At 39.2% G+C, this 25,063-nt stretch overlaps 1 protein-coding gene across 2 annotated transcripts in view; it reads right to left on the bottom strand.

Annotated features, from left to right (window-relative positions):
* nck2a (NCK adaptor protein 2a) overlaps window positions 1–25,063 on the bottom strand; it is a 39,318-nt gene that overhangs the window by 9,536 nt on the left and 4,719 nt on the right. For both annotated transcript variants that reach the window (XM_042427116.1, XM_042427117.1), the window contains one exon: window positions 1,058–1,299. In XM_042427116.1, the coding sequence (XP_042283050.1) occupies window positions 1,058–1,283 (226 nt within the window). In that variant the 5' untranslated portion in view covers window positions 1,284–1,299. The remainder of the gene's footprint in view (window positions 1–1,057; window positions 1,300–25,063) is intronic.

Below are 25,063 nucleotides of genomic sequence, written 5' to 3' on the forward strand. Positions count from 1 at the left end.
CTGATTTCACGCACAACTGATTTGATTTTATGCACAAGATGATGTGTACAAACTAAGCAATGGCCAAACAGGTGGCTTAGTTACAGTGAGACTAAGTGTTAAAGCATGCACAATAATGGCTTGGGTCACCCCTGGAGTGAAGAATACATGTGTAAATTGATCATATTCGTAATGTTAAAAAACATAAAACATCAAACAAACATGATTAAAAGGTTAAGTAATCAGGCGTTCGATGTCTCAGTGCTTGATCGTTTTCAGTACTCGATGCTGTGGACATATTTCAGTCAGAACTGTACCGAGATGTCCAGCACTGGTGCATAAAATGAATCCTGAATTTGAATAAATTCTTTCTATTAAATCATTCATGAACAAGGTTGCCTATTGTTAAACAAGAATACAATGTATTTTCTACATTTCTCAGAACTAACATGTTGGTTCTGTTTTCCTAGACGATAGTGACGAGAAAAAAAAAGAGAGACTGGTCTGTTGTGCTCTGTGCACTTAAATGGCAAGATGCATTATGAACCTTTATAAATGACACTTAGTGCATATGAAAGTCATCTCTTTGATGTACTATAACTTTCATTTTCATAGATCCCTTTTTATAGCTGGCTGCAAAGGAACTAAAACCAACCTTTTATTTTACAAGCAGACAATTAGTAATTTTGGAAAAATTTGAATGGCTCTCGAGCTCTATTCTCTCTATATAGCTGGTCTAATATATTTCAGTCATGGCTTGGGACTGGGAGACAGTGTGCTGACAGTTGAGAGCAACAACCAACTCAACAGGATCCCTGGAGTGCACAGTGTCAGCTCCCAGCTAGGACAGAGACACATTGAGAGATTGATTTTACTTCTGAGGAGATTCAGGCCAACACACATGCATGCACACAAACTGACCACTGTTTATGAGCATGTCTTATCTCCTCTACCAGGGAGCAGAAAGTATTGAAAAAGGAAGTGTAGTAATTTTCCGCTTTTACTGAAAATAATCTGCTGACTGACAACTTGTACACACAGGCAACCTTTAAGTAGAGTGAAACTAAATTCCCCTTACCCAGTGTGTCTTTGATGTTCTTCACCAGCGAGCCTTTCTTCAGGCTGTTCTTGCGCTCAACATAGTTTGATGGCACATAACCCGTTTGGTTGGCACCATTGCGGACACGCCACCAGGTCTTTGAGTCGTCCAGGAGGTAGAGACGCTCGTTTTTACGGATGTCAAGTTCCTGGTCCTGCTGGGCCGTGTAGTCCCACTTGGCTACAACAATCACCTCCTCTGTCATCTTTCATGGAGTCCCCCTGTGAAGAAGAAGGGAACTGGGGTGAGCTAAGGATTAACACCCCTTAAATACTGTCACACAGAGGTATACAGCAACTTCAGTGTGATTATTGGCATAGGAGCAATTTGTCACAAGATTAAAAACAAAAACAAGAAACAAGTGTGTAAATTGTGGAAATGGTCACACCTTAAAATGGCCACTAGGGGGCAGATAGGTTGATCATGAGTAGTAGAATGATTGATTCTTAAGAGATTATGTGTGTGAATGCGTTACAAACTTGATCCATTAGGTGATTCACATTTTGTTTTGGTTTATAATTAACTGAGGATCAGTTGTGCCAACTTCAGAACAATGGTAGGCATCAACACTGAAACAAGACTCAATAACATTCCTATTACATGACATTTCAATTTATTATTATAATATTACTATAATATTTTTACAGGGTAGTTTTAAGGTGTGCGTGTGTGAGACTCAGTTTTGCTGTAACAAGTGACAAGTCATTACAAATTAATCCATATCCATCCATGCACACAATTTTTAAACCGCTTATCCCAGCTCACATTGGGCATTAAACAGGATACATCCTGGACAGGTTGCCAGTTTATCTCAAGGCTAAATTACATAACCAAGCTAAACATGAGCTTAAAGTTCACGGTAATATTTAGTGTCTAAAGCGACACTAAAACTCCTTGGATGAAGATTATCACAACATTGCTCAAAACATGGAGTCACATAAACAAAATGCCCCTGAAAAGATGCTACATAAAACCAACAGTTGAAAAGATTAAAGGCACACAGGCTTCAGGACAGTAGTTGCTCTAAAATGCAACTTTCATCCAAAAAAAGCATCTCTAAAAAGGCTTCTTTGGTAGAGAGCAGCACAAACACACAAAATCAATTTATGTGCTCATTCTGCATGCTCTCTCTCTCTCTCACACACACACACAAAGCCTCGCCTATTAGTTTTGGAGACAGACTGAGCGATTACATGCTCTATTTCACCAGGCCTTAGGTGAGGTGATCTGACATGGGTTTGCTGGACCACCTTAACTGCTGAGGAATTACGCACGTCTGTTGATGAGACAGGCCAACTGGAAATTGTCTATTTAAGAATATGCATGAAGCGATTGGGCAACTTCCTTTTTTTTTTTTCCTCTTCTCAAAACTTTTTCTGTGATAAAGGAATCTCACGGTATGAGAACCATTCGAGCAATCCGGTTTATATTTAGCACACCGCCAAGTTAACAGTCTACAGGAATTGGAAACAAGATCACCGGAAGAAATAAAGGATGTAAAAATGGTGCAGGAGAAAAAGGGCAATGTGAAGATAAGGGTGAATGCACAGATATAGAATGAATGGTCATGTTGTAAAGCTATTACGTTGGCGATTGTCCAAAATAATCACATGAAACTGTATTTCATATCCAATCTGATATATGGCATTGTGGGACACTGGGGTTTATGGCATTGTTTCTCTACAGGGGGTGTAACTGCAATAAAAAATATATATATTTTAATGATTTTATGGCCTTTACAGACATAATGTATTACCTCAAATAGTGACCAGGGTCTTTATTTACCTCAACTGCAGAAGCTAACAGGCCTTTATTTCCTCTGTTTGATAAGTATAATTAGTCATATTTTAGTACAAAGCCTCGTTTTGAGGGGGGGGGGGCATTTAATTATGCCAGTAACATGTAAATGAATGACATCCTACAGTTTAATTTCCTCTACAACACAACTGAATTAATCATAGTTACGTTTTACAAAAGCAGTTTCATAATTATGTCAGGTTCAGTTATTTATGAATGACTTACAGTGTGGTAAGTTTCAGAATGAAAATACTTGCTAAGTCAAACACAGTTAAATGGAAAAAAAACCCCAGTACTGATAAGTTTGTGTGGGTGAGTATAAGATGCAGGGGATTACCACACACTGAGGTTTGTATTTAAGTGGAAGTAGTCAGTTTTAAGTAGACTAGCAAGGAGTTGCAGCTGGGAGCTAACTGAACTATTCTTTTTGTCATTCATTTACATTTATTCCTTAATGAGAGGGTAGAGTGAAGATAAAGTGTAGCCACAAAAGAGAATTATGACTCATGAGAAGTGTAGCTGCACAAATTAGGCCACATATAAAAGATTCCATTACTGGTGGAGAGACTGATATCTTCTATGTAGGCTACATTTTATGAAATGCAAATGGAGGCACTCTCTAAAGCGCTGGCTGTTTTTTCAGCTGAAGATATTAAATTCCACTTCAATTAGGCCACAACCACAGACACAGCACAGCCATCCGCTGCATACATTTTAACAGTTACAGTCACGACCAAAGACAGGGTTATGTGGCACTCCATGAAACGTGTCTCAGATGTTTTCTATCGCTTCAACAAACAGCAAAAATTCATGTGCAGCAGTTTGTACAGTAGAGCGTTGTACTTGTGAATGTGCCTCTGCTTGTCGTCACTAAAGCTGTCAAACTAGATTTCTTCACAGGCTGGGACAGGGACAGCTGAGGAGGTGAAGGAGGGGGAGGGAGTTGTTCAAAACGCTACTGGGCAAGTTTATGTCAAGTTTGCCATAACTTAAGTTACTCGACTTTCCCAAATGTCACTTTTACTGCAGCAACAATGGCAGCAGAAGGGAGAGGGTGAAAGGGTCGGTTCGACTATACAGGAGGAGACAAAAGGCAGCAGCTGTGATTCTTTCGAGAGCACAGGAAATAGAAGTGGAAGAGCAGATTTATGACAAGATGAGGGATGGTGACATCAGCTCTTCCAGGAGACAGGAGGTATGTGAGCATGCTGTGGCCTCTATCTGCCTCAGGCTACAGCTGCTGGATTAGACCAGGCTACTACTTTCCTTTCTTTTTGTTGTAGTGATTCCTCCTGGTGTGGATGGATGGATGGATGAGCAAGCCTGTTTGTTGTGAAAATGCTCCACAGTATTTTACTGTTGCAGCATTTGAGGTCTTGACATATAAAGCAGATCAGAAGTGTATAAGCCTATATGTCGCTTGTAAGATTGTTTCATGGAAAATTCATTGCCAGAAGATGGATTTAATCATAGTTTTTGACTGGACCAGCCACAGACCAGCCCCATAACCATGGATGTCTGTCCATCACTGACTGACTGATTCACTGAGTTATGAAATTACACCAAGGGTTCGCCAGCCGAGTGTAGGAGTTTCCCCATTGGTCGTTGTTCTTTTAAAATGAATTGGCATGAGGTGATAGAAGCAGAGGACAGCAGTGCGACACAGAGTGACTGGGTTTCCTGCTCCGAGCTGTGATGCTCTCAGCTGCGGTGTCAAATGCAGCGAAGTCGGCTAGACTCCTGTTTAAACAGGCCCGTACCAGTGTCTCTACCATCCAGTGTGATCGATTCATCAGCTGGCAGTGCTGGCAGCAGCCGGCAAGAGAGATGCTCTGTGGTGCGTTTGGATTTTATAACTGAACTAATACCAGAACGCAAGCTTTTTACTTCTCTGATGTTTTCACATCACAAACTATGAACAACAGTATTAAAACACAAGTCTTGCAAAACATGAGACTCATGTATCTGTTATATCAGTTTAGTGTGGCTGCTCTGCAGGTGCTTATACAAATGAATATATATAAGTATATAAATACTCAATGCAGAGTGAAAAACAAGAGACATCCTCAGAGTGAAGCAGATGAAAGAGCAGGGGGAATTAACAGATAATTAGAATAGTTATAATTAGAATTAAAATGAGTTCTCTTTCAAATCAAACATCCCAAGATATGAGTAAGAGGAGGAAAGTACTGTTCTTACTCAAACACAGCTTAACCATGTCATGTGATATTCTACTTCAATGCACTTTAACAACAAGTATTCCTGGGACTGCTACAGAAAATTGCAGATGAACAATTAATATCAAGGAATTCACTTTGTAGACACTACCACTGACTATCCCAGTAACAAACTGGCCACAATTTCACACACTGACCACACACAGTCCAGTCATATACTAGGTTTTGACCTGGTCTTGTTCTATTGAATTTATGCTAAAATCACATCATCTACTATCATAGAATCCTGTGGTCTTTACTTTCACACCACAAATGAACTACATCACAGTTAGCTTGAAAGCAGCTGGAAGTTGATCAATTAACACCTGCCAAGCGCCAAATGTGGTTATATTTTCCGTTTGGCAAGTTAATCTCGGAGGGCTATTTGCCACACCGGCAGGTAAATATTTGTACCAAAATAGTAATGTAATAAAACATCTGACATGATGGCTCGGAGGAAATTAATCATGTTTGTCCATATACATTGTAGACACATGAACTATATGTGTTTTTTTTACATGCGTCTAAACATTGCTGCGAAACTGTAGGAGCGCCCCATACGGTCTGAGGCAAAGGAGTGCCTTTAAGTTTATATTTGACATAATACCTTATCATGTCAGCGAAATGTAGTGAAACGAATGCATACGTGACACAAAAAGGCAATTTATTGTTTAGGCTAGTAAAAATATGCTTGGCAGGTGGATTTTTTTTCATTTGCCAGTCCCCTTGGCAGGTGAGTCAAAAAGTTAATTTCAGACACTTTGATTCATATCAGCATTTTAATCTGAGCAGTTTAATAGTTCTGAACCAGGAACTTCTGCGTTTGGAGTACCTTCTGAAGCACAGTAGGCTACAGCTGTTAATTAAATGTCAGGTACATATAATCGACATTTAATATAATATGCTGCTCATCTCATTTTCAGGTTGTAGATGCAGGTTGTGAACATTAATTAGGCTGCCACTAAAAAACTGTCGTGTTTCTGCCTTCATCCAACAAAAGGTGATTAGACGTCTTTGAGTTGTAGTTATTTTAGTCTTTAGTTACTTGCAAATGTTGAAAGACACATAATAAGATTCGATAAGTGGATTTGAATTTGAATTCTTCCACCTTAGTGTCATTTCTTGCCGCTTGTGTCTCCATGTAGGTTAGCAGAATAACACGTGATTTTCTCCCATCCTGACATGAGTACTTTGCCTCCCTTCATCCATGATACCAATATCTCTGTCTCCTTGACAACCTTGCTCATTAGGCAGAGTGATGGGAAGGCCACTTCAAATCAAGTTCATCCTCCTCTGTGGGCAATCATGTATGTCACAGTGGCAGCTACTGAGTAACACTGCTCGTTCGGATGTCAGTAAATGTGCCGTCACTCTCGACAGCTTATACAGAAATCAGTCTGACTCTGTTTTTAAAGCACTGGATCCACTAAACATAAAATTTCATACAAATACACCCATTTAATCAGTCACAATGAGTTTCCTTAATATGGTTAAACAGATTTGAGGTTCGACACAAATGTTTTTCCTGTGAGGGGGAATACTAATATACACAAAATAAAAACAAACAGATTTCAGAAAGAGCGGGTTTAAAAAGAGAAAAGCCTGTGGGCTCATGCTCCTTGTGAACCCCATTCCTCCACTGAGAGTTAAAAGAGGAAAGATGAGCGACAGACTGCTGAGCTGGGCTGGGGGGGGGGGGGGAGAAAGCTCAGAGGCTCTTTCAACACCACACAAAGAGAAAAGGAACGTAAAAGAGGATTATAAAAAAGAGGGGATGTTTAAAGGAAAAAAACGTCTGGCGGAGCTTTCTGTGTTTGGCATTCAGGTCAAACACAGCCAGTATTCAGCCAATGGGAGAACATTTCCACCTCCCCCCTCCATCCCACACTGTTTGCTGTAGTTGCTTCTCACAAGAGGGAGGACTGCTTTACTCCCTACTGGCAATAAGAGTCTGAAACATTTGGAGTAAACTGAACAGCAGACCCAGGATCTGTGGACAAGAATCTGTCATTTTAAGAGGTCCTTTTCACAGAACCATTTCTCTCTCACAACAAAATAGGCTGCCTTTCACATGCAGTCAATGTTAATAACATGTTCCACATGTACGGCAGCTGCTACACTCCTGCAGTGCATATGTTACTAAAAAGCCAAGACAAGACATTGAGTGACAGCTATATTGTGAAACAGGCAATATTTTAGAAACTCAACAAGCTTTCAATATGTCACTCCAACATGTGCACATTTCCACACGCTCAAAGGCCCTAAACTGAGGGTAAAAATAGAAATAGATGCCATCAGAATGATTAAAAAAAAAGCTCCAAACCACTCAGCGACAGTTCAAATCTGACAACAGCAAGGTTTCTTGCTGTCGTCTCAAAATAGGGCTGAGAAGATGGCACACTCAGTGAACACAGATAGAGCCAGGCCTGCCATCACCCCACCGTATGACTGCACATGAAGACAGAGGGCTCTTCTTTATCAAACTCAGCTATTCTAAGCTACGATGTAAACAAGAGAGCAAACACAACCGAGGTCAGGAATAGAACCCTGGATTAGATATAAAGATCCATATGTTGTGGTGTGAAAACAAGATCATTTACAATAAATTCACATGCCTCTCAAACATGCTGCTTTCCAATTTAAGGGTGCTTTCAAACCTAATCTGTTTAGTTTGTGAAAGCTGTTGATCAAACTCTGGTGTGGATTAAACAAGCGGACCAGACATGCTTCTTCTTTTGTCCCATTTCTGTCTGTGTATATGAGGTCCAACTGCAGCCTGGACTAATAGTGCTCATAAAACGCACGTGGCAGGAAAGCACAGCATGACTTGCACTCAGTCGCCGCACTTTGATTTTGACACATTGCTGATGATGCAAGATAAACTGTCCAATCAGTGAGTTAGCCATTAGTCCGTATGACTTCCTCTTGGTTTGACCAGAACTAAAAAGGCAGCAGTGTATCTTTTTCTTTTCTTCAGTTTGGACCAAATTAACTGAATTACAGATGTGAAAGCACCCCTAAGATGCACAGCCACCTCAAAACTGACAGAATGTATTTAATTAAGTTTTATTTTAACCCAAAGAATGTAAAACAGTCAAATTCTGCAGCACAAAACACAGAATTGTACTCACCAGCAATCATCTGCTGTGTATTTTTAAAAACAATGGGCAGATTTGACCTTGTCATTTCATCCAGAATCAATTACACAATCCAAGGAAAATGCACAAAATTACACCATAAATTAGAAAAAAAAGAAGGAAGAGTTATATTTGCTAAGCATTCAGCACACATGACTTCATGGAGGACAATACTTCTCAAAAGCATCCAGTGTTTCCCGTATAACTGCACAGCTGTTCATGTTTAGACGACATTTAACAGCTCAAAACTTTGGCTTCTTTTGTTAGATGAAAAAAGGTTTTGTAGAAAAACATGTTCATATTTATTAAAGCAAGATATTGAGAGAAAATACCGTTTTATTCTTAGTACCACAACTCAGGTATCATAGCACTGATAGTATTCAAATAATTAAAACAATACATGGCCCTTGTGCAATGCGCCAACCCAAACTTTGAATAGCTTGTTCTCATTAGATGAATTATCTGTGTGCACAGAATAACAGTTTAAGCACACAACATAATATCTTGTTTGCACTAGATTAAAAAAATATAACATTTTAGGACTTTTGGGGCTCTATAAACATGCATCTACAATATATAACTGTATGTAATATAGAGCTGAAATAATTATTCGATTAATTGAGGTGGATCGACAAGAAATTAATTGGCAACTACTTTGATAGTGAGTTGATTGTTTCAATTATTTTGCCAAGCATTATCATGTTGTAGCTTCTCAATTGTGAGGATTTGTTGCCTGTATTTGTCTTATATGGTGAAACTGATAAAAGAAGCTATTTCACCATTTTCGGACATCTTACAGACCAAACAATTAATCAAGAAAATAACTGGCAGATTAATCACTAATGAAAATTTCCTTTAATTGCAGCCCTAATCTAATTTATCACTTTTGCTTATGTAATGGGTATACAGTTATAGTATATAGAAAACAGAATTATGCAGTAGTGTTATTAGTTCACTCATGTTAGCCACTGAAGCAGCAATGTTGCACTTTCACACACTTCTACAAAAAAAGCCTGAAGTCTGAACTTGCTTAAACGGGTGATGAATGTGGAATTCTCTTCTTTTTTCAACCAGGACCTTCCTTCCCCCATCCTCTCTTTACAAGCAATTTTTCACATGTCACTTTCATTTTCTGTCAGTACTTCAGCCCTCCTCTCCTGAGCAGAGCCGACATTGTTAAGTGAGTCTCCATGACAACAATCGCTGGGTGGTCCCATTTTCACTGACAGGGGCGTTCCCAAAGAATCTGACTTTTATACCTTCCCTTTTTGATTTTCAATATTTCTTTACAAAGGATCAACTTTAATTCTACACAAAGGCGAATGTAGGTTTTGCGCCCACAGAGTGGTGGTTTTAACAGCGGGGTTCCTTTCCCCCCCAATCAAGTCAAAGCCAGGAAAAGAGATAGAGAGCACATAATCTCCGGGAGTCTCTCCTGAGCGCCTGTGTATGATGGTGACATCCATTTTCAAAAGGTGTTACCAACATGTTTATGTACTGCAGGCTACAATTACATGCATTTAACATCCTATTTTGACAGCAGAGTGGTGGCAGTGCAGTAGGCTATGATTGTGCGGCACCACTGTTATTTTAATCCCTGCATCACACATTATCTGTGTACACAGATGGTAGAACATGGTATTGATGTTTTTTTTCTTCTACTGAAAATTCAAATTCAAGTCCCTAATTTGTTAGATCACATTTTGTGAGTAGCTGTTGTGATCAGTATCGGTTTAATTTAGTCAGAGTAGTGCATCATGTTAATTTGAATCACTATTCCAACATAATGATTGCAAATTGTGAATCCCCGTTGCACTGAGTTCTAACTATATTCTTGTTTTTCCTCTTCTTCTCTTTCAGACCCAAAGATCTGACTTCAAACGTGGTTTTCTCTGCTCCTTGATGCTCACTTTACCTCCTTCAGTAACAGTGGAGTGCTTGTTCACTTTGCACACCTCCCTGCCCTCTAAACACATGATGTCTCTTCTGAGCAGCTTGTTCTCAGAAGAGAGGTTGTGTAGCTCTCTATACAACCTCTTTCTGCCACAAGCCATTATCTATTAGCATAGATTTCCTGGTATTTCTTTTAATCTTTTTTGCAGCTTTTATTCCTCAGTAGTGGGAACTGTCTATATTTTTTTTAATTTCATATGCAAGTGTCTGGTATCCATGTCCTCTGGCACAACAACAAGAGGCAAGAAAGCACATAGTGCTGCTCGTTTTCCTTTGACTGAACTGACAAAAAACTGAGGTGATGGTGTGTGTGTCCACAACAGAAAGAGAAGAAAAAAAGAGAGTGAGAAATAAATTGTGGATGTGTGTGGGAAAAAGCGGGTCACTTCCAGGTCAAACAAATTGCAGCAAAGGCTGTAAGCTGCCTGCCACACATTATAGTGTGGGCAGAGAGAACAGAGCTTTTAAAAAATTATGAGGTAAAATTTGGTGTTTTCCAGCTGTATTTATGTATGAACTTAAAGGTTAATTCTTGACTCTGGAAACTTTTTTGTCAGTAGTCTGACAAAACTCCAACTTGCTTATTTCCAAAGCTTTCAACCACATCTTATGACCGGCCTCAGTGGACGAAGTTACTCAGTTGTCATTGAGACTGTCGACTAGTCGATCGACAGAAAATTACCATTTTGCTAATCGATTAATTAGTTTAGTCATTTTTTAAGAAAAAATGCCAAAAAATTGCTGTTTTCAGCCTCTCTAATGTGACGATTTAATGCTTTTCTTTGTCAAATCTTTGGGTTTTGGACTGTTGATCAGACACACATCTGAAGAGATCAGCTTTGACTTGTAATGGCCATTTTCACTATTTTCTATCGATTAATCGAGAAAACAATCTGCAGATTAATTGATGATGAAAATAATCTTTAGTTGCTTCCCTAGTTTGTTACGGCATCAAATAACAACAACAAGTGGATGTACATGAGGTAGGCCAGAAGTTGTAGTTCACAGCTTCAGAAACAAGAAGTAAGATGTGACGTTGTGCTGAGAACCGTATTTATGTTATTTTGTAATCATAAAATAGTCATTTGAAGAGAAGAAAATACTGTTCGCCTGAAGCCTGAAACACAACAAACAACAGAATAGGTCTAAAATCAGCCGGCAAAATCGACCTCTAATTACATTTAGTCCATCTAGCGGCCGTAGTAATTATGACCCGGGGAAGTGACACAACTCAGATGACATTTGTTGTTTGTTGTTTGTAAACACACAGCATTCAAAGTTGGCCCCTCCTCACCGGCTCGACACTAGAGCAAGACAGAGAGAGGGAGAGCAGCAGTGGCCAAGCGAGCTAGAGAGTGAACGAGGAGAGCGAGCGGTGCTGGCGAGAACAAAGCCATGAATAAGATAGATGAAACGTTATTTCCAGATTGTTTCACAGCAGTTACGTTCTAAAGCACAAATAAACATGCCCACACCTCCACCCAACCCTGCAGGAAGCTGCCACATTGCCAGATTTTGTGTGAATGCAGAGCTTCATCCTGTCCGCTGTGGCCTCTCTGCTCTGCGTGTGTGTAGCTCAGCCCCGCCCTCGCTCGAACAGACACACAGACCGGAGAGTGGAAAGAGAGCAGAGGAGAGAGACGGAGACAGTGATGTAACCTGGTCGTTACGCTACGAGTCCCGACCTCACACCTGCACGCTGTTATTGGCTGAGGGCTACACACCCACTGACCAAAGGTTGACGCCCAGAAGCGTCCCGAACAAAGCTGAATAACAAGAAAATAAGAAAATACAGGCAGAGGGTAGGGTCTCTGTAGATACACACACCGCCACACACTTGTAGTGGGTCATAAATGATGATTGAATGTCTATACATTGGTTTTTTGTTTTTTTTTTGGAAAATCCTGCACAGTATACCTTTAATGTTACGCTCCTATGGGTTGTTCTGAAAACGCCATCTGTCCTACAGAGGATGCTGAAAACACTCATATATGTCACTACTAATAGGTAGCGTTTATCAAATCAATGCTTGTTCAATTGTCTGATAACAGAAACAGAAAATTTGTAAAGGAGAATAACTAAATCACGACTTTGGCTGTAGAGCAGGAGGGGACTGAGTGTAGGTTTAACCAGACACAGAGAAGTGTTTGTCCCACGCATTAACACAAGTGATGTGAGAGTTTTGTTGTTTGCCAACCTAAAAGGGATGGAAAAGAAGACATTTAACCATTTTCTTTCTGTTCAGGCATTATATGTGGACAGAAGTCCTGAAGCATGTATTAACAGCATTTTCAAAATTAGCCAGTTTAGTGTGAATATAGTCCCTCTTCAAAGCTTTGCAAATTTATGTGCTGTCAAACATGGAAAGACTGCTGGTAGTTTTGAAACGCTTTCACCTGAAGCACTGATGAATTTAACATGACCATTCAAAAAATGTGCTGAGAACATGCAATGCTCGATGCCATATAAAGCATTTTGAGACTTGAGGCAAGAAATATTTCAACACTGCAGAGTATTACTGGCCAGGACTCTTTACTTTGTTGAATATGACCAGATTGTGGAATCAAATAGTCAAAATAGCCCGATCAGAACAAGCCATGCAAATAAGCTTTACTTACACTTTGAACAGTCAATAAAGTCTATCAGCAAACCGGAAACAATATAAAAAGGAGCACTCAGTAATAAGAGGATATGCTGACTAATAAATGTAAAAGAGTATAAAGATGCTATATATATATGTTCTTCATGAGTGAATGACCGTGGGAGTCAGGCAACTGAGTGGTAATGAAACTACACTTATGAAAGGAATGATGTCACGATGTTTTGTTAAATTTCATGGTACTTTTTCCATTTGGAAAATTACACAGAATTCTGCCAAAAATGACTTGTTCATACAATCAAATGTGCCTCTCTGCAGCTGTCAAAACCTCTTCTTTCTGACTACAGCTGTTGGCAGTCATGAAATGTTGCCAAGTAAATAAGGCAATTATTGTCTCAAAATGATTCCTTCTTCATTTAGGTTGTTTTTACAGATGTATGTATGTTTTAATGATGTAATCAAATAAAATTAGGAATAGATAAATAGTCAAAATAAACATAGACAATGTTTTAATTATGAGCCTTTCCAATGAGAAAGCTTACTGTTCTAAAATACAAAAAATTGCCAAGGCAAAAGTGGGCCTGGTATTGAACTTCAACTCTTTTTAGGTAAAAATCAAATGTTTTTATTTCAAGGTATCAAAAACTGATAAGTGCTGAATGTTGGTAATGAATAGTATAGTAATACTGATTCATTTCACATTCAACTCAACAATATGTTCTCTCATAAGGAAAAAAAAATGAAAGAATGGTTTCTTATTTCATTACTCAGAGAAACATGGCCTACTCTGAGAACTGGTACTTATTCAAATTTAAACAAAGTAAAACTGGCTTTTTGTGTTTTTTTAATTTAAAGTTCTTTGAAATGTTTCAACATTTGTACTTTATATCAGTTGATGTAAAGTGTACAGACAACAAATCAAAGAACAACTATCAATCAACAGCACAAGTTTGTAGAACATTAAAAGGAGCCTGTAAACTTTGTCACAACTGCTTATCAGACGATCAGATAGCTTTGGTGACCTCCTCCCCCAAAACCGACGATCTAACATTCACACCCACTTCATGCCGTGATCGGCCAGCTGTGTGGAGGTGAGAAAGAAGCCGGAATTGGAGCTTCTCTCCAGTTTTTTTTTTTTTTTTCCATTGTTGACAACAATTTCTGACACTTTTTATGTGAGATAAACTGAATGCGACACTACGAATGTCTTCCAGGAGAGACTGTCTGGAATTGTGAGCCGTTATCCCCACATTTAAATATCATGTCTCCCCTCTCTCTATGATGGATAATTTTTGTCTGGTACAACTGGTAACACTTTTTATTTCCAATGCAGTGGGACAACACATCAAATAGTTATGATTGAACATAAACAGACCCTTATAGTCCTTTGTGTCAGTACACAGAAGCAAGCAAGACAACCACAAACCCAACCTCAACAAACCGTCATGTCTTAATCTCCTACGCGTTATTCTCAGAATATCTGATGACTCGATTTTCCTGTTACCTACAACTTCCTCTCCTGAAAACATTTACTCATTGGCAGAGCCACACAGTTAAATACACTGCTAACTTTGTACTTTCCCAAAGGGTGTGTCTATCAAAGTTTTACCTACAAATACAAACCTCCATAGAGGAATACACAAGTTCTTCTAATTTCACTCTGCATGGAAGCATAAACTCCATGCAACACAATCTAGCCCATATTTGATAACAACCTACAACATACAAACACAGAAACTTACTTTATTTTAGAGTTTTGGAAAGTTGTACTTGTTTATGCATATTAAGTGGATATTGACTATACTAGTTTGTAGTGTGTGACATTTGTCTTAGTCTGTTTATGTTGTTTGCATTTATTATTGTAACAATCTTCATGTTCAATGATCTTAATCTCAATAATACATTTACCTGGTTAAATAAAGGAAAATAAAATTAAATGTTATTACTGTGAGCCACTTCATGCTGTTCTGCTTCTGCTCATGAATTGCTGTGTTGTTTACATCTCCCCTCTATGCATAGGCAGCAGCATTGGTTTGTTTATACCTTTCAATTGTCTCGTACTACTACAAGCCTCCCAAAATTCTCACAGCCCTGACAGCTCCTTTTCTTACCTTTTGCATTTCAGTAGAAAGTGAATACACACAGTGGACAAAACTACAAAACAATGTGACCCTGGGTATATTTAAGGGACACTTCATTCAAAACACAAAATACAGGCATTTCCTTACTCTTTCTCTCTTTCTTTAGTGGCATCTAGCCATGCAAGTAGTTTTATTGTGAAGATAGTAGAGTAAAATTGCACTTGTGGTGCTCACAGCAGCATTAAAAATTTGCAATTCAAAGACTCAACACCAATGTCTCTTTCCAGAACTGATGTCCCAATTACTTTGGATAATGCATCGACCTCATGTGGATCTTTTTGGGGGTCTAATAAATGCATGAATTCCAAATAGGACTGGAACAGGGAAAACAGATTATTAGTGAAGACAAAGCTTTCCCTTAGGCAGGCGCTAAGGGGGTTCACTCTCAAACAACAAACTCTACAGTTCCATGCAGGTTAGCATATACATTAACATGCATCTGTGAGTACCCCTGCAAGCAATAAATGGCAGGCAGAAATTTCCTCTTAATGAGGTAACATGGGAGGGTAACTAAATAAGCTTCTATCATCTATCATTGTGTGCATGATTGTGTTGTGTGCACAGTTTGCAGCTTTGAGTTAATTCACTGCATGCTTCGTAGGTGATGACTATGCAAACCATACCATCTATGCTGTATGAGGAAATCAACTTGCAATTACCCAATGGGCTCAATGGGTTGCCAAATTAATTATAAAATGACCTACTGGAGGGATAAGTTGTGAAAGATGATGTTGTAAAATGAGGTTAGCTCATGTGGAAACTCCCGTAAAGAACTCGGTACAGAAATAGTCCCCTGAAACTCTCTTACTCCCTTTCTTCTTCCCTGTGTAACACAAACCACTGTTGACTCGTTCCCGGTTTGAGCTTCACCTTCTCTTTGTACCTTCTGCTCCACTGGTCTTTCTACTCCTCCCTCGGATATGGACCTGAATTATTCTCTTTGATCAGGGACTACCTTGAGGCTCCCGAGAGAGAGCGGACTGATGTAGCAAGAGCGCTGCAGAAAGACTGGTGCAACACAATGCAGACCTGTTGAACGTCTTAAACCGCCCTCGCTCAAGTACACAGGTGGAATATCGACTCTGGCCTTTCACTTATAGTCAACTGTTGAGTGGATACACAGTAATAGTAAAACAGTAAATATTTTAATAGTTTGTGTTACAAACAAGAAGTAGCTTAAAGGTGCAGTGTGTAGGATTTAGTGGCATCTAGCAGTGAGGTTGCATTGTAGAAGTGTTTGGTTTGTCCATTCTGGGCTACTGTAGAAACATGGCGGGCTCCGTGGAAGAGGACCCTCTCCCTACGTAGATATAAAGGGTTCATTCTAAGTTAACATAAACACAACAATTTTTATTTTAAGGTGATTATACACTAATTAAAACATGACTATTATATTCCATTTCTGCCGAGTCAGTTCTGCTAGATGACACTAAATTCTACACACTGCAACTTTAAATCAGATTATAAAAACCAAATTGTGTGAAATCATTTCCTACTGAAAGTGATAACAGTCAACATCTGGCTAAACAGATCAATGATCAGTTATCCCCTGCTGCAAAGATATTAGATAGTCTTGTTTTCAGCAAATGGAAAAAGTGAGAAATTGTCAATTATTTTCGAAGGAAAAGAAAACATTTTACTATTTTATTTGTTTTCCATGACTGACTAAAAAAACAATCTAAATTTATCCAGGTTTTCCAAGACACATGGGAACTCTTTCTAAAGGAACACAAGCAGAGAGTTGTTATTGGTATCCTGCTTGTCTTTCTTGCGTATGTTTGTTTGTCTATGTTACATAACGCTGTGTTGACGTCAGAGCCACTCGAAGAGAAGAACAGTATGTTGAAAATGGAAATGGCATGTGTAAGAGGTGCGTCTCTCTTTTCCATGAACATAAACCACATACGTCAGGTCTAGAGAGCCATATTTTAATGTCAAAACTGCATGAAATTGCTGTATTGCTTGCACTCTATCACAGCATTAGACCCAGCTCTGCCAAACATCTGGAAAACACATTGACACGTTGGGATGTGTTACCGGATTAAATATAGGAAAACATCTACACGGAAAGGATGAGGGGAAGATTGTGATTCCTTACTTTTTTTATGCTGCTCACTCCACATTTTCTTAATTTAGGTGTGTTTGGTTGACTTTGATAAGTCGATAAACAGAAAATGAATTAACAAGATTAACATTGTTAATCTTTTCTGTCACCAGTGTCTGCACATAGAATTAGTTGTCCAGTATGATTGCTCAAGTAAGAAAAGAAACAGAAAAAAAGGTTAACAGAAAGTTAAGTTAAGAGAAGTATTCTGATTTGCTGAGTTAGATAAGACTGATAACACTTTCATGTCTATACACTAAATATGAAACTATTGCCAACAGCCAGTTGGCTAAGCTTAGACTGGAAACTGCTAGCCTGCCTCTGTCAAAAGGAAAAAAAATCCTAAAACACTGAGGTGTGAAAAAGTGAAAATGTCAAGTTGTGGTTTTATCGGGGGGAGAGGGGGGGGGGGGGCTCTGCTAGTTGCCTGGCAACCACACAGTGACTACACTACACTATACTGTATTTTTTTATTGTAAATAATGATCCCTAAACACAGAACACTATATTGATAGTTTAACAAAATGAGGGACAGAGCAGGACCTGAAGAGTGAAAACTATAGACACAAAGACATAAACAGCTATGCCAATTAAAAAAACAAAACACAAATCTGATCCAAATACTGTAGAGAATTCAGAAAAAATTGATACGGATGTTAAAACCAATCATCCCAAAGTTCTCTGTACCTGTAGCCTCTGTGTGTGTGTGTGTGTGTGTGTGTGTGTGTGTGTGTGTTGGTGTGTGTTGGTGTGTGTGAGACTCGTCCCTCTCCTGCTGGCTCGCTACTATTCCCCGATCCCACACCTGCTTCAAACCATCCGCCGCATGCCCACACTTAAATAAATGTCGGTATCACCGTTCACTGCTGCCTGACATTTATATTTGCAGTCTTCAAAATGCGCAGCAGTATCATAAAATATGTTGGGGGAACCATACATCTTGCTACTTATTCATGAAGGTGATGTGCATTCTGACGGAAACGTACCGAAACGTGCAGTCGACACAAGGCGAACACTAGCGTTAGCAGTAAATTCTACTACCAACTGAGCCATATCTCCTCCTGCTTGAAGGCAAAACTGTTACTGAAGCCATGAGCGGGTTTATTTACAGGGACATACACCATTATTCAAAATACCAAGTTATTAGTGGAATTCCTCTTTCAAATACTTCTTCTCACCCAATGGACTCTCCCGTTCCTGTTACAGTTTTCTGCACTGTAGATTTCCAGAGCATGACATCTTACCATACACTCCAATACCACTATAGTGATTTAGTGTGGCCAGAGCGTAGGATGGCATTTCTCCTTCTTTGACACGGAGATGATATCACTCCTTCCACTGAACTGCTGCCAAATAAAACACTAAAGTACCACATTCAGCCAGCAGCTCTCCGTGCACTGCTGAGGAAAACCGAGGTCACACTGAAACAACTGTGGTTCTGCCAAACCAAAACAGCAGATATGGTAAAAAGATGGCCCGCAGCGAGTGTATATGACTGTGTATGTGTGAGCAAGAAAGAGAGAGTCCACAGGCCAAATACTGTGTGTGCAGTCTTGAATTCTCAAGAGAATTCTGTGGCACTCTGAGCTATACATCTCATAAATAAAGCAGGATTTCCTTCGGCTGCAGCCATGTGTATGTGTGTGAGAGAATAACAGAGAGAGAGAGAGAGAGAGAGAAAGGGCACAAATGGATTAGGAGAGCTATCATATTGCTCCATTCAGCAACTGAATCAACTCCCAAGCACGCAGCAGCACAGTTCAGGACAAAATAAATGAAGAAATAGGGTGCATCCCAAGTCTCTTAAATTGCATCCACGTTTCCCTCACTTGCGTCTTTTCCTTGCATCTTAGTCCCTCCCACCGTGGATGCAAGGAGAGACGCAAGGAAACCAAGCGAGGAGAGAGGAAACGAGGAAATTTGTTTTAAGAGACATGAGACATCCTCTCCTCTGAAGCGTCATGTGAAGCGACGTCCGTTTCTGATGATGGCGACAACTGATCACAACTGGATCAGCTGTCAGTCGGCTTTAACAGGTGTAGAAACTTCTGATGGAGTTTGTGTCTGTACACATGTGCACTGTGCTAATGCTAATAAAGGTTCACAGTTATCACCACTAGAGCAGCTGTTTCCTTTCTGCAGCCTGTTACCTGTTTAACAAACACCTAAATAAAAACCTGCATTCTGCATTTATACTGTGTCCTGCTCAGAGGGACGGGAACCATTTCTACTTGCAGAATGCATTATAGTATTTATTGATTATTTGCATCTGTATTTTTTGATAACCCTGATAGTGAATTCATCATTCAATAACCCAGAATATGATCGGGGTGTCTTCTGAACACTGGAAAATATGTATTTGGCTAAATGTTTCAGGGCAAATGGAAACAATTTAACTCATATCAAACCCGACGCTCAGGAATTTTCAGCCTCACATGTGACTGAATGGAAATGACGATAAATGATGTGTTTAACTGTTTATGGATTATGGATAAAATTAAAGTCAGGAAGAGTCTGTCTGTCAGCAAGAAACAGTTTAACGGAGGAAATAACATCATGAAAAAAAATCTTTCTTATAAATGAAGAAAGTTGTTTATGGTTCTTTTGTTGATCAGACCAGCAAATAACAGATTTTGAACTATAATGAATCAGAGAACAAATAAAACATAAAACTTGGGAATGATACACTTAAATTTAATCTATAATCTGTCTCCACTTCGGTATGAAACTGTAGTGATGTATCAGATCAGTCTGATCAGCTGCAGCGTCCAATCAATAACTTATATCCAATAAGGGGGCGTGTCGGTCGGTAAAAGACTTCCGTGAAGGCTGCTCTCATGTTTCCTCGCCCCTCAGAGATCCCTCCTTGCTCCTCGGAGCAGAATAAGACTAGACTAGAATAGACTTGGGACGCCTGTCCAAATGGCGCATCAGGAACAACTTCCGGTTCAGGCGAGGAGCGAGGAGACATAAATTAAGAGACTTGAGATGTACCCATAGTGTCTTTGTAGACATATGTTAAAAAATGGTGGTGATTCCACTTGATAGTCTGTCTGATCTTATACTGTTACGGCCAAGAATACGACTATACACGACCATTAATTGGTTGGTCTATAAAATATTTTTAAAAATTGTGACAAATTCCTCACAAGTTCTGAAAGCCCAAAGAGTCATTTTCAAATGCTTTGTTTTGTCCGACAAACAGTCCAAAACCCAGTTTACCAAAATATATAAAAACACACAAAGCAGGAAACCTTCATATTTAAAGCAAATACTATTTTTGCTTGAAACTGTTTAAACTGTGACAATTAATCAATTATCAAAATAGTCAATTGGCTAATCAATTGTTTCAGGTCTAAACAGAAGAGATATCAAAATAGAGCTGTTGTTTCTAAAGCATAAATCTGTCCATCACATTGAAATATCAACCATGATTAGCCAGACTGTTGTCCAGATGGTTGGTGTGACTTATTTTCAGACAGGCTGACAATCTCTCTATGCACAGTTCCTCCACTTCCTTCATATGACATCTAGCTGGACTAAGCTCAGATATGAGCTTGGGAAAAAGACATTTACATTTATTGCAGCTACTAACATAATTATTTCACGGGTCAGTGACATGAGCAGCTCAATAAGCCTGACAATATGTTACAAGCCGCAGTCTGGATCTCACACACACACTAAATAAATCAACAACGGACATACATCATCCTTTTATTCTCTCTGTTCCCCCGGTGAACAACAACCAAAAAAACAATGGTAATCTATTGAGTGGCTGGTAAAATTTGAACATTCATTAGTCATTTGGCCGGTGGACAAAAACGTTAATTCTGCACCCTGCTAACAATACCCATAATCAATATCAATACTAGTATCCATAAAATACTAATGATACCCATCTTTATTGCAACAGTCATGTCGTAACCTGTTTGAAATAGAGGTCATATTACAGAGTAATCTACCAGTGTGCTTGCACGCATTGTACTGGCCAACAACACAGCACCATGCCAGATGTCATATTGCGTTACAGTAAAAGTTGAGTGAGGCTGAACTCTGCACACTGCTGGTTGTCAGGTCTCAGATTCAGATATATAGCTACTTTCACTTGGCTGTTGTGTGCTGTGTCTTGTCTCACTCATTGTGTTATTCTGACAACGTTGTTTTGCTCCTGAATTGTAGAAGCACCGGATTTGGTGGCAGGTTTTCACTAGAATTGAATTCCATCCATATAATCCCTCCCATCGTGCATGCCCCAGCAAACGCACACACTACTGATGCGCCTTGAGAAGCTCGCTTTCTGTTTCTTTGTATGTGGGCTAGTGTGGGCACTTCCCTTAATCGCAGAGTTTTCTCAATTATCTTGTGGAAAGCTACTTAGAAACGAATTCTCTATTTCTTTGCAGGCTTAAGTCACGTGTCACCGTGTGCTTGCTCTCAAGAGGTGATGATTATGATGAAAATACAATACTTTTCATTTAAGATAATCAACTGCTCATCCAGTATTTGCATATTGGATCCTGTGACTCAGAGGTTTTCACGCCATTGGTGCAGAAAGTTGAGTGTGTGCATGTTTTTCAGTCCAACAAACTGCAAAGCAAGCTTTTCCCACTGATCCCTGTCTGGTCAAGGGTGTGTTAATCTGTACCTGCACAGCACTGAACACCAACCTTGGCCCAGTTACACAGATACAATTTCTCACTAATACCCTGATTTTAAACGTCATCAAACAGACTCACTGAAAAAAAGAGGAGGAGCGTGCAGATGGACAGACCAAAAAAAAAAGGGGGAATGGGTGTAACGCATGTAAGTAAGTAACCTTTATTTATAAAGCACCTTTCAAAACCAGAGTTACAAGGTGCTTCACAATGCAAATAAAAATGAGAGAAAAATAAAATAGAATAAAAATAAAAATAAATAAAAAGTGTAACAACACATATCAATATAAAAACAATAAAAGCATAATAACTACGCAGAAGTCAGATACAACAACAGTGATAATGATCAGTAGACCTCAGTGATCTCACTGTGATCAGGGGACACAGTAATTCAGAGATATAGAGTGGGGCTAGTCCGTGTAGTGCCTTATAGCTAATTAAAAGAATTTTAAAATCAATTCTACAATCTATTGGTAGCCAAAGTAGGTTGGCCAAAACTGGTGAGATGTGTGCCCTATGCTGCGTATTAGTTAGCAGTCTGTAGACCCGCGTCATAGGCACATCTTCTGTCTGAAAGGGGTATTAATCTCATCTCAAATCAATTGGACCTCTTCAAAGTTTTTATTTTTTTCCCATTACACACCTTAACTGTGAAACTGTTTACATTGTAAGAGAGATTTTGAACAATATATGGGATGAGTTAATATGTTTTTTTTGAGAGGTGACAACCAAACATTTTCTAACCCCTTATGTTCACCATTTGTTACAACGTTATTTGGTAGTCATTGCTACAAACATGATAATGGGAGGCTTTACAACACTTCAGGGACACAGCATGATTTCTAGCTTTAAAAGCTATTTCAAGGGGGCGCAAACAGGGTAAGGATCCACTTACTGAATCCAATTAGGTTTAGCTTTCCACATCTGCAAGTGACTACATTTAGAAATAGCTAATATTCAAAGATTAAAGCTTTAAAATCGCCTTTGTTGGCTAATAAGGCAGAAGAGCTTTCGATTAATACCCTGATGAATATTCACAACCTGCAGCTACAACCTGAAAATGAAATGAGACTCCAGGAAGTCACTGCTCCCAGCTAAGAAATAGTCCCACAATATACCATAACGCCTATGTAAAACTGCAAATTGTCAGTTTTACACTTTGGCTTTGTATGGATTAAACATATGAGATCAGGGTTGATAGTAGGCAGATTTTGTTACCTTTGGACTGAGCCAGGCTAGTCCACAAAGACTGCAGTCCAGTCTTTGTGCCAAGCTTAGCTAACCGGCTGCTGGCTCTGGCATCATATTGAACATGAATATCAGAGTGGTATTGATCATCTCATCTAACTCTCTGCAAGAGAGTGAATAAGTATATTTCCCACAATGTCAGACTATTCCTTTAACAGGGCATCGGTAATTCAACATTCCAAATTGGGATGAAACAGGGGACAAGATGAAAAAAAATAGAGGGAATATATAGAGAATTTCTTACAATTAAGACAAATAGAATTACCTGGCTTTTTTTCAGCTGAAATGAACATGAAAAAAGCCATAATTGAAGTGACATGGTTGTGGTAGAAATCAAGTCTACCAATGTATATCTCTGCCAATCACACAATTAAGTGAGCAGCATGTAGAACGATTCCCCCATCGCTCATCAGGGAAAACCCTTAACAAATGTGAATCCAAATGTTTACTAGAGCCTCGGTGCCTTTCGACGAGTCCACAGGAATGGCAAGAGATTGTTAATGAGGATGAACCTCAGAGGGATGCATGTAACGTGGGCTGCATCGCTCTAAGGGAAACTCAGAACGTGGATCATTCTGTGAAATACAGATAAGCAAAGCCCTTGTGCTCTGGGTGAGATAACTGAATGTTTGCCTGCATACTGCCTGTTCGTCCATTAGTACAGCCAAAGGGGAAAATGTCCACTTAATTAAATCAATTAGAGCATGAAGGGCCCACTGAAGCCTCCACTGAAAAAAAACATGATAGAACAAACTCACAGACAATAGTTCAACTCTTTTCATGAGTCACAGAAACTCAGGCGATGGATGAGCTTACAACCTTGTCTTTATATCATACCTTTTAGATGATGCAAGCCATCTGAACAAGATGCAACCAACAATTATTTTCATTATTAATTCATCTGCTGTGTATTTTCTTTGATTGATTAATCAGGGTTGTAAAATATCAGAAAATGGTCAGATTCCCACTACAATTGTCATTTTGAAATTGCTTGCAAAAGCAAAATTGAGAAGCTGGAAACAGTCAATTTTTGTTGTTTTTGCTTAAAAATGACAAAATGAATCAATGATTAAAATTAGGGCTGCTACTAACAATTACATTTTTCATTATCAATCTACTGATTAATTTCTGGTTTAATCAATTAATCATTGTCTGTAAAACATAAAAAAAAAATCATGAAGCATTCCCATCATAATTTCCCAAGCCAGTGATATCACAGAAAACTAAGAAAACCAGCTTTCATTCTCATTTGTAAGCTGGCATAAGTGACAATAAAAGTGACAGTAAAAATTACTTAAATGAAGATTCAATTATCAAAAATGTTGCAGACAAATTTTCTCTTGATTAATAAACAAATTGTCATTGATTTAATGCAATTGTTTCAGCTCTAATATTTATACTTTTGTCTGTGTGTGGAGGCACCTGAGGTCCTGAACTCTTGTCCAAAGTGGAAACTCTCCCACTAAGTAGTGTTGGGTTTCATCCCTCGCTCTGTCTCACTCCACGGCCCAAAGTGCCATTTTTCTGCTACGTAATATGAACCCACTGAGGTTAAGTGTGAGGAAGCCTCGGATCCTCGATCACTACTCTTTACTATTTAACAAGCAGCTCTCAGGATGTTTAGGAATTCACGGTCACTCTTCTCTGTTGAGGGTGGAGGAGTCAGATTAACATTCTCCAAAGTAATGTCACTTAGGACCTCGGAGGGTGCCCACAATCTCATCTTTTTTTAAATGAATCCATGAATTAAGAAATGCTACAAATGAAGAGATTAATCTTCACGGATCTCTGCAAGAATCTGCTGCCATTTTCTTCTGAGTTTGACATAATATGCCCCTCGCTCCCCACATTCTTATATTTCCTTCATCATCATGTTTCAGATTCTCCTTCACTACTGCGATCACCTCCTGTGCCATCTCATGCCTTCACATCACCACCAAGTGAGTGTAAGGCTGAGATACTGTACCACTGTGCTGAAGCCAGCTTTACTCACTCCCAGTTCCCTCTCTCCCTCCCTTCCTCCCTCACTCTCACTCTCTTCCCTTCATGGTCTCCCCCTCTGTGTCCCAGAGTAGGATTAGGCCTGATGCCCAGTGGTGACACAAGGACACTGGAGCTAACAGACTGTTAGTTCA

Source organism: Thunnus maccoyii, chromosome 11, assembly GCF_910596095.1.
Source record: "Thunnus maccoyii chromosome 11, fThuMac1.1, whole genome shotgun sequence".
Taxonomy (NCBI): domain Eukaryota; kingdom Metazoa; phylum Chordata; class Actinopteri; order Scombriformes; family Scombridae; genus Thunnus; species Thunnus maccoyii.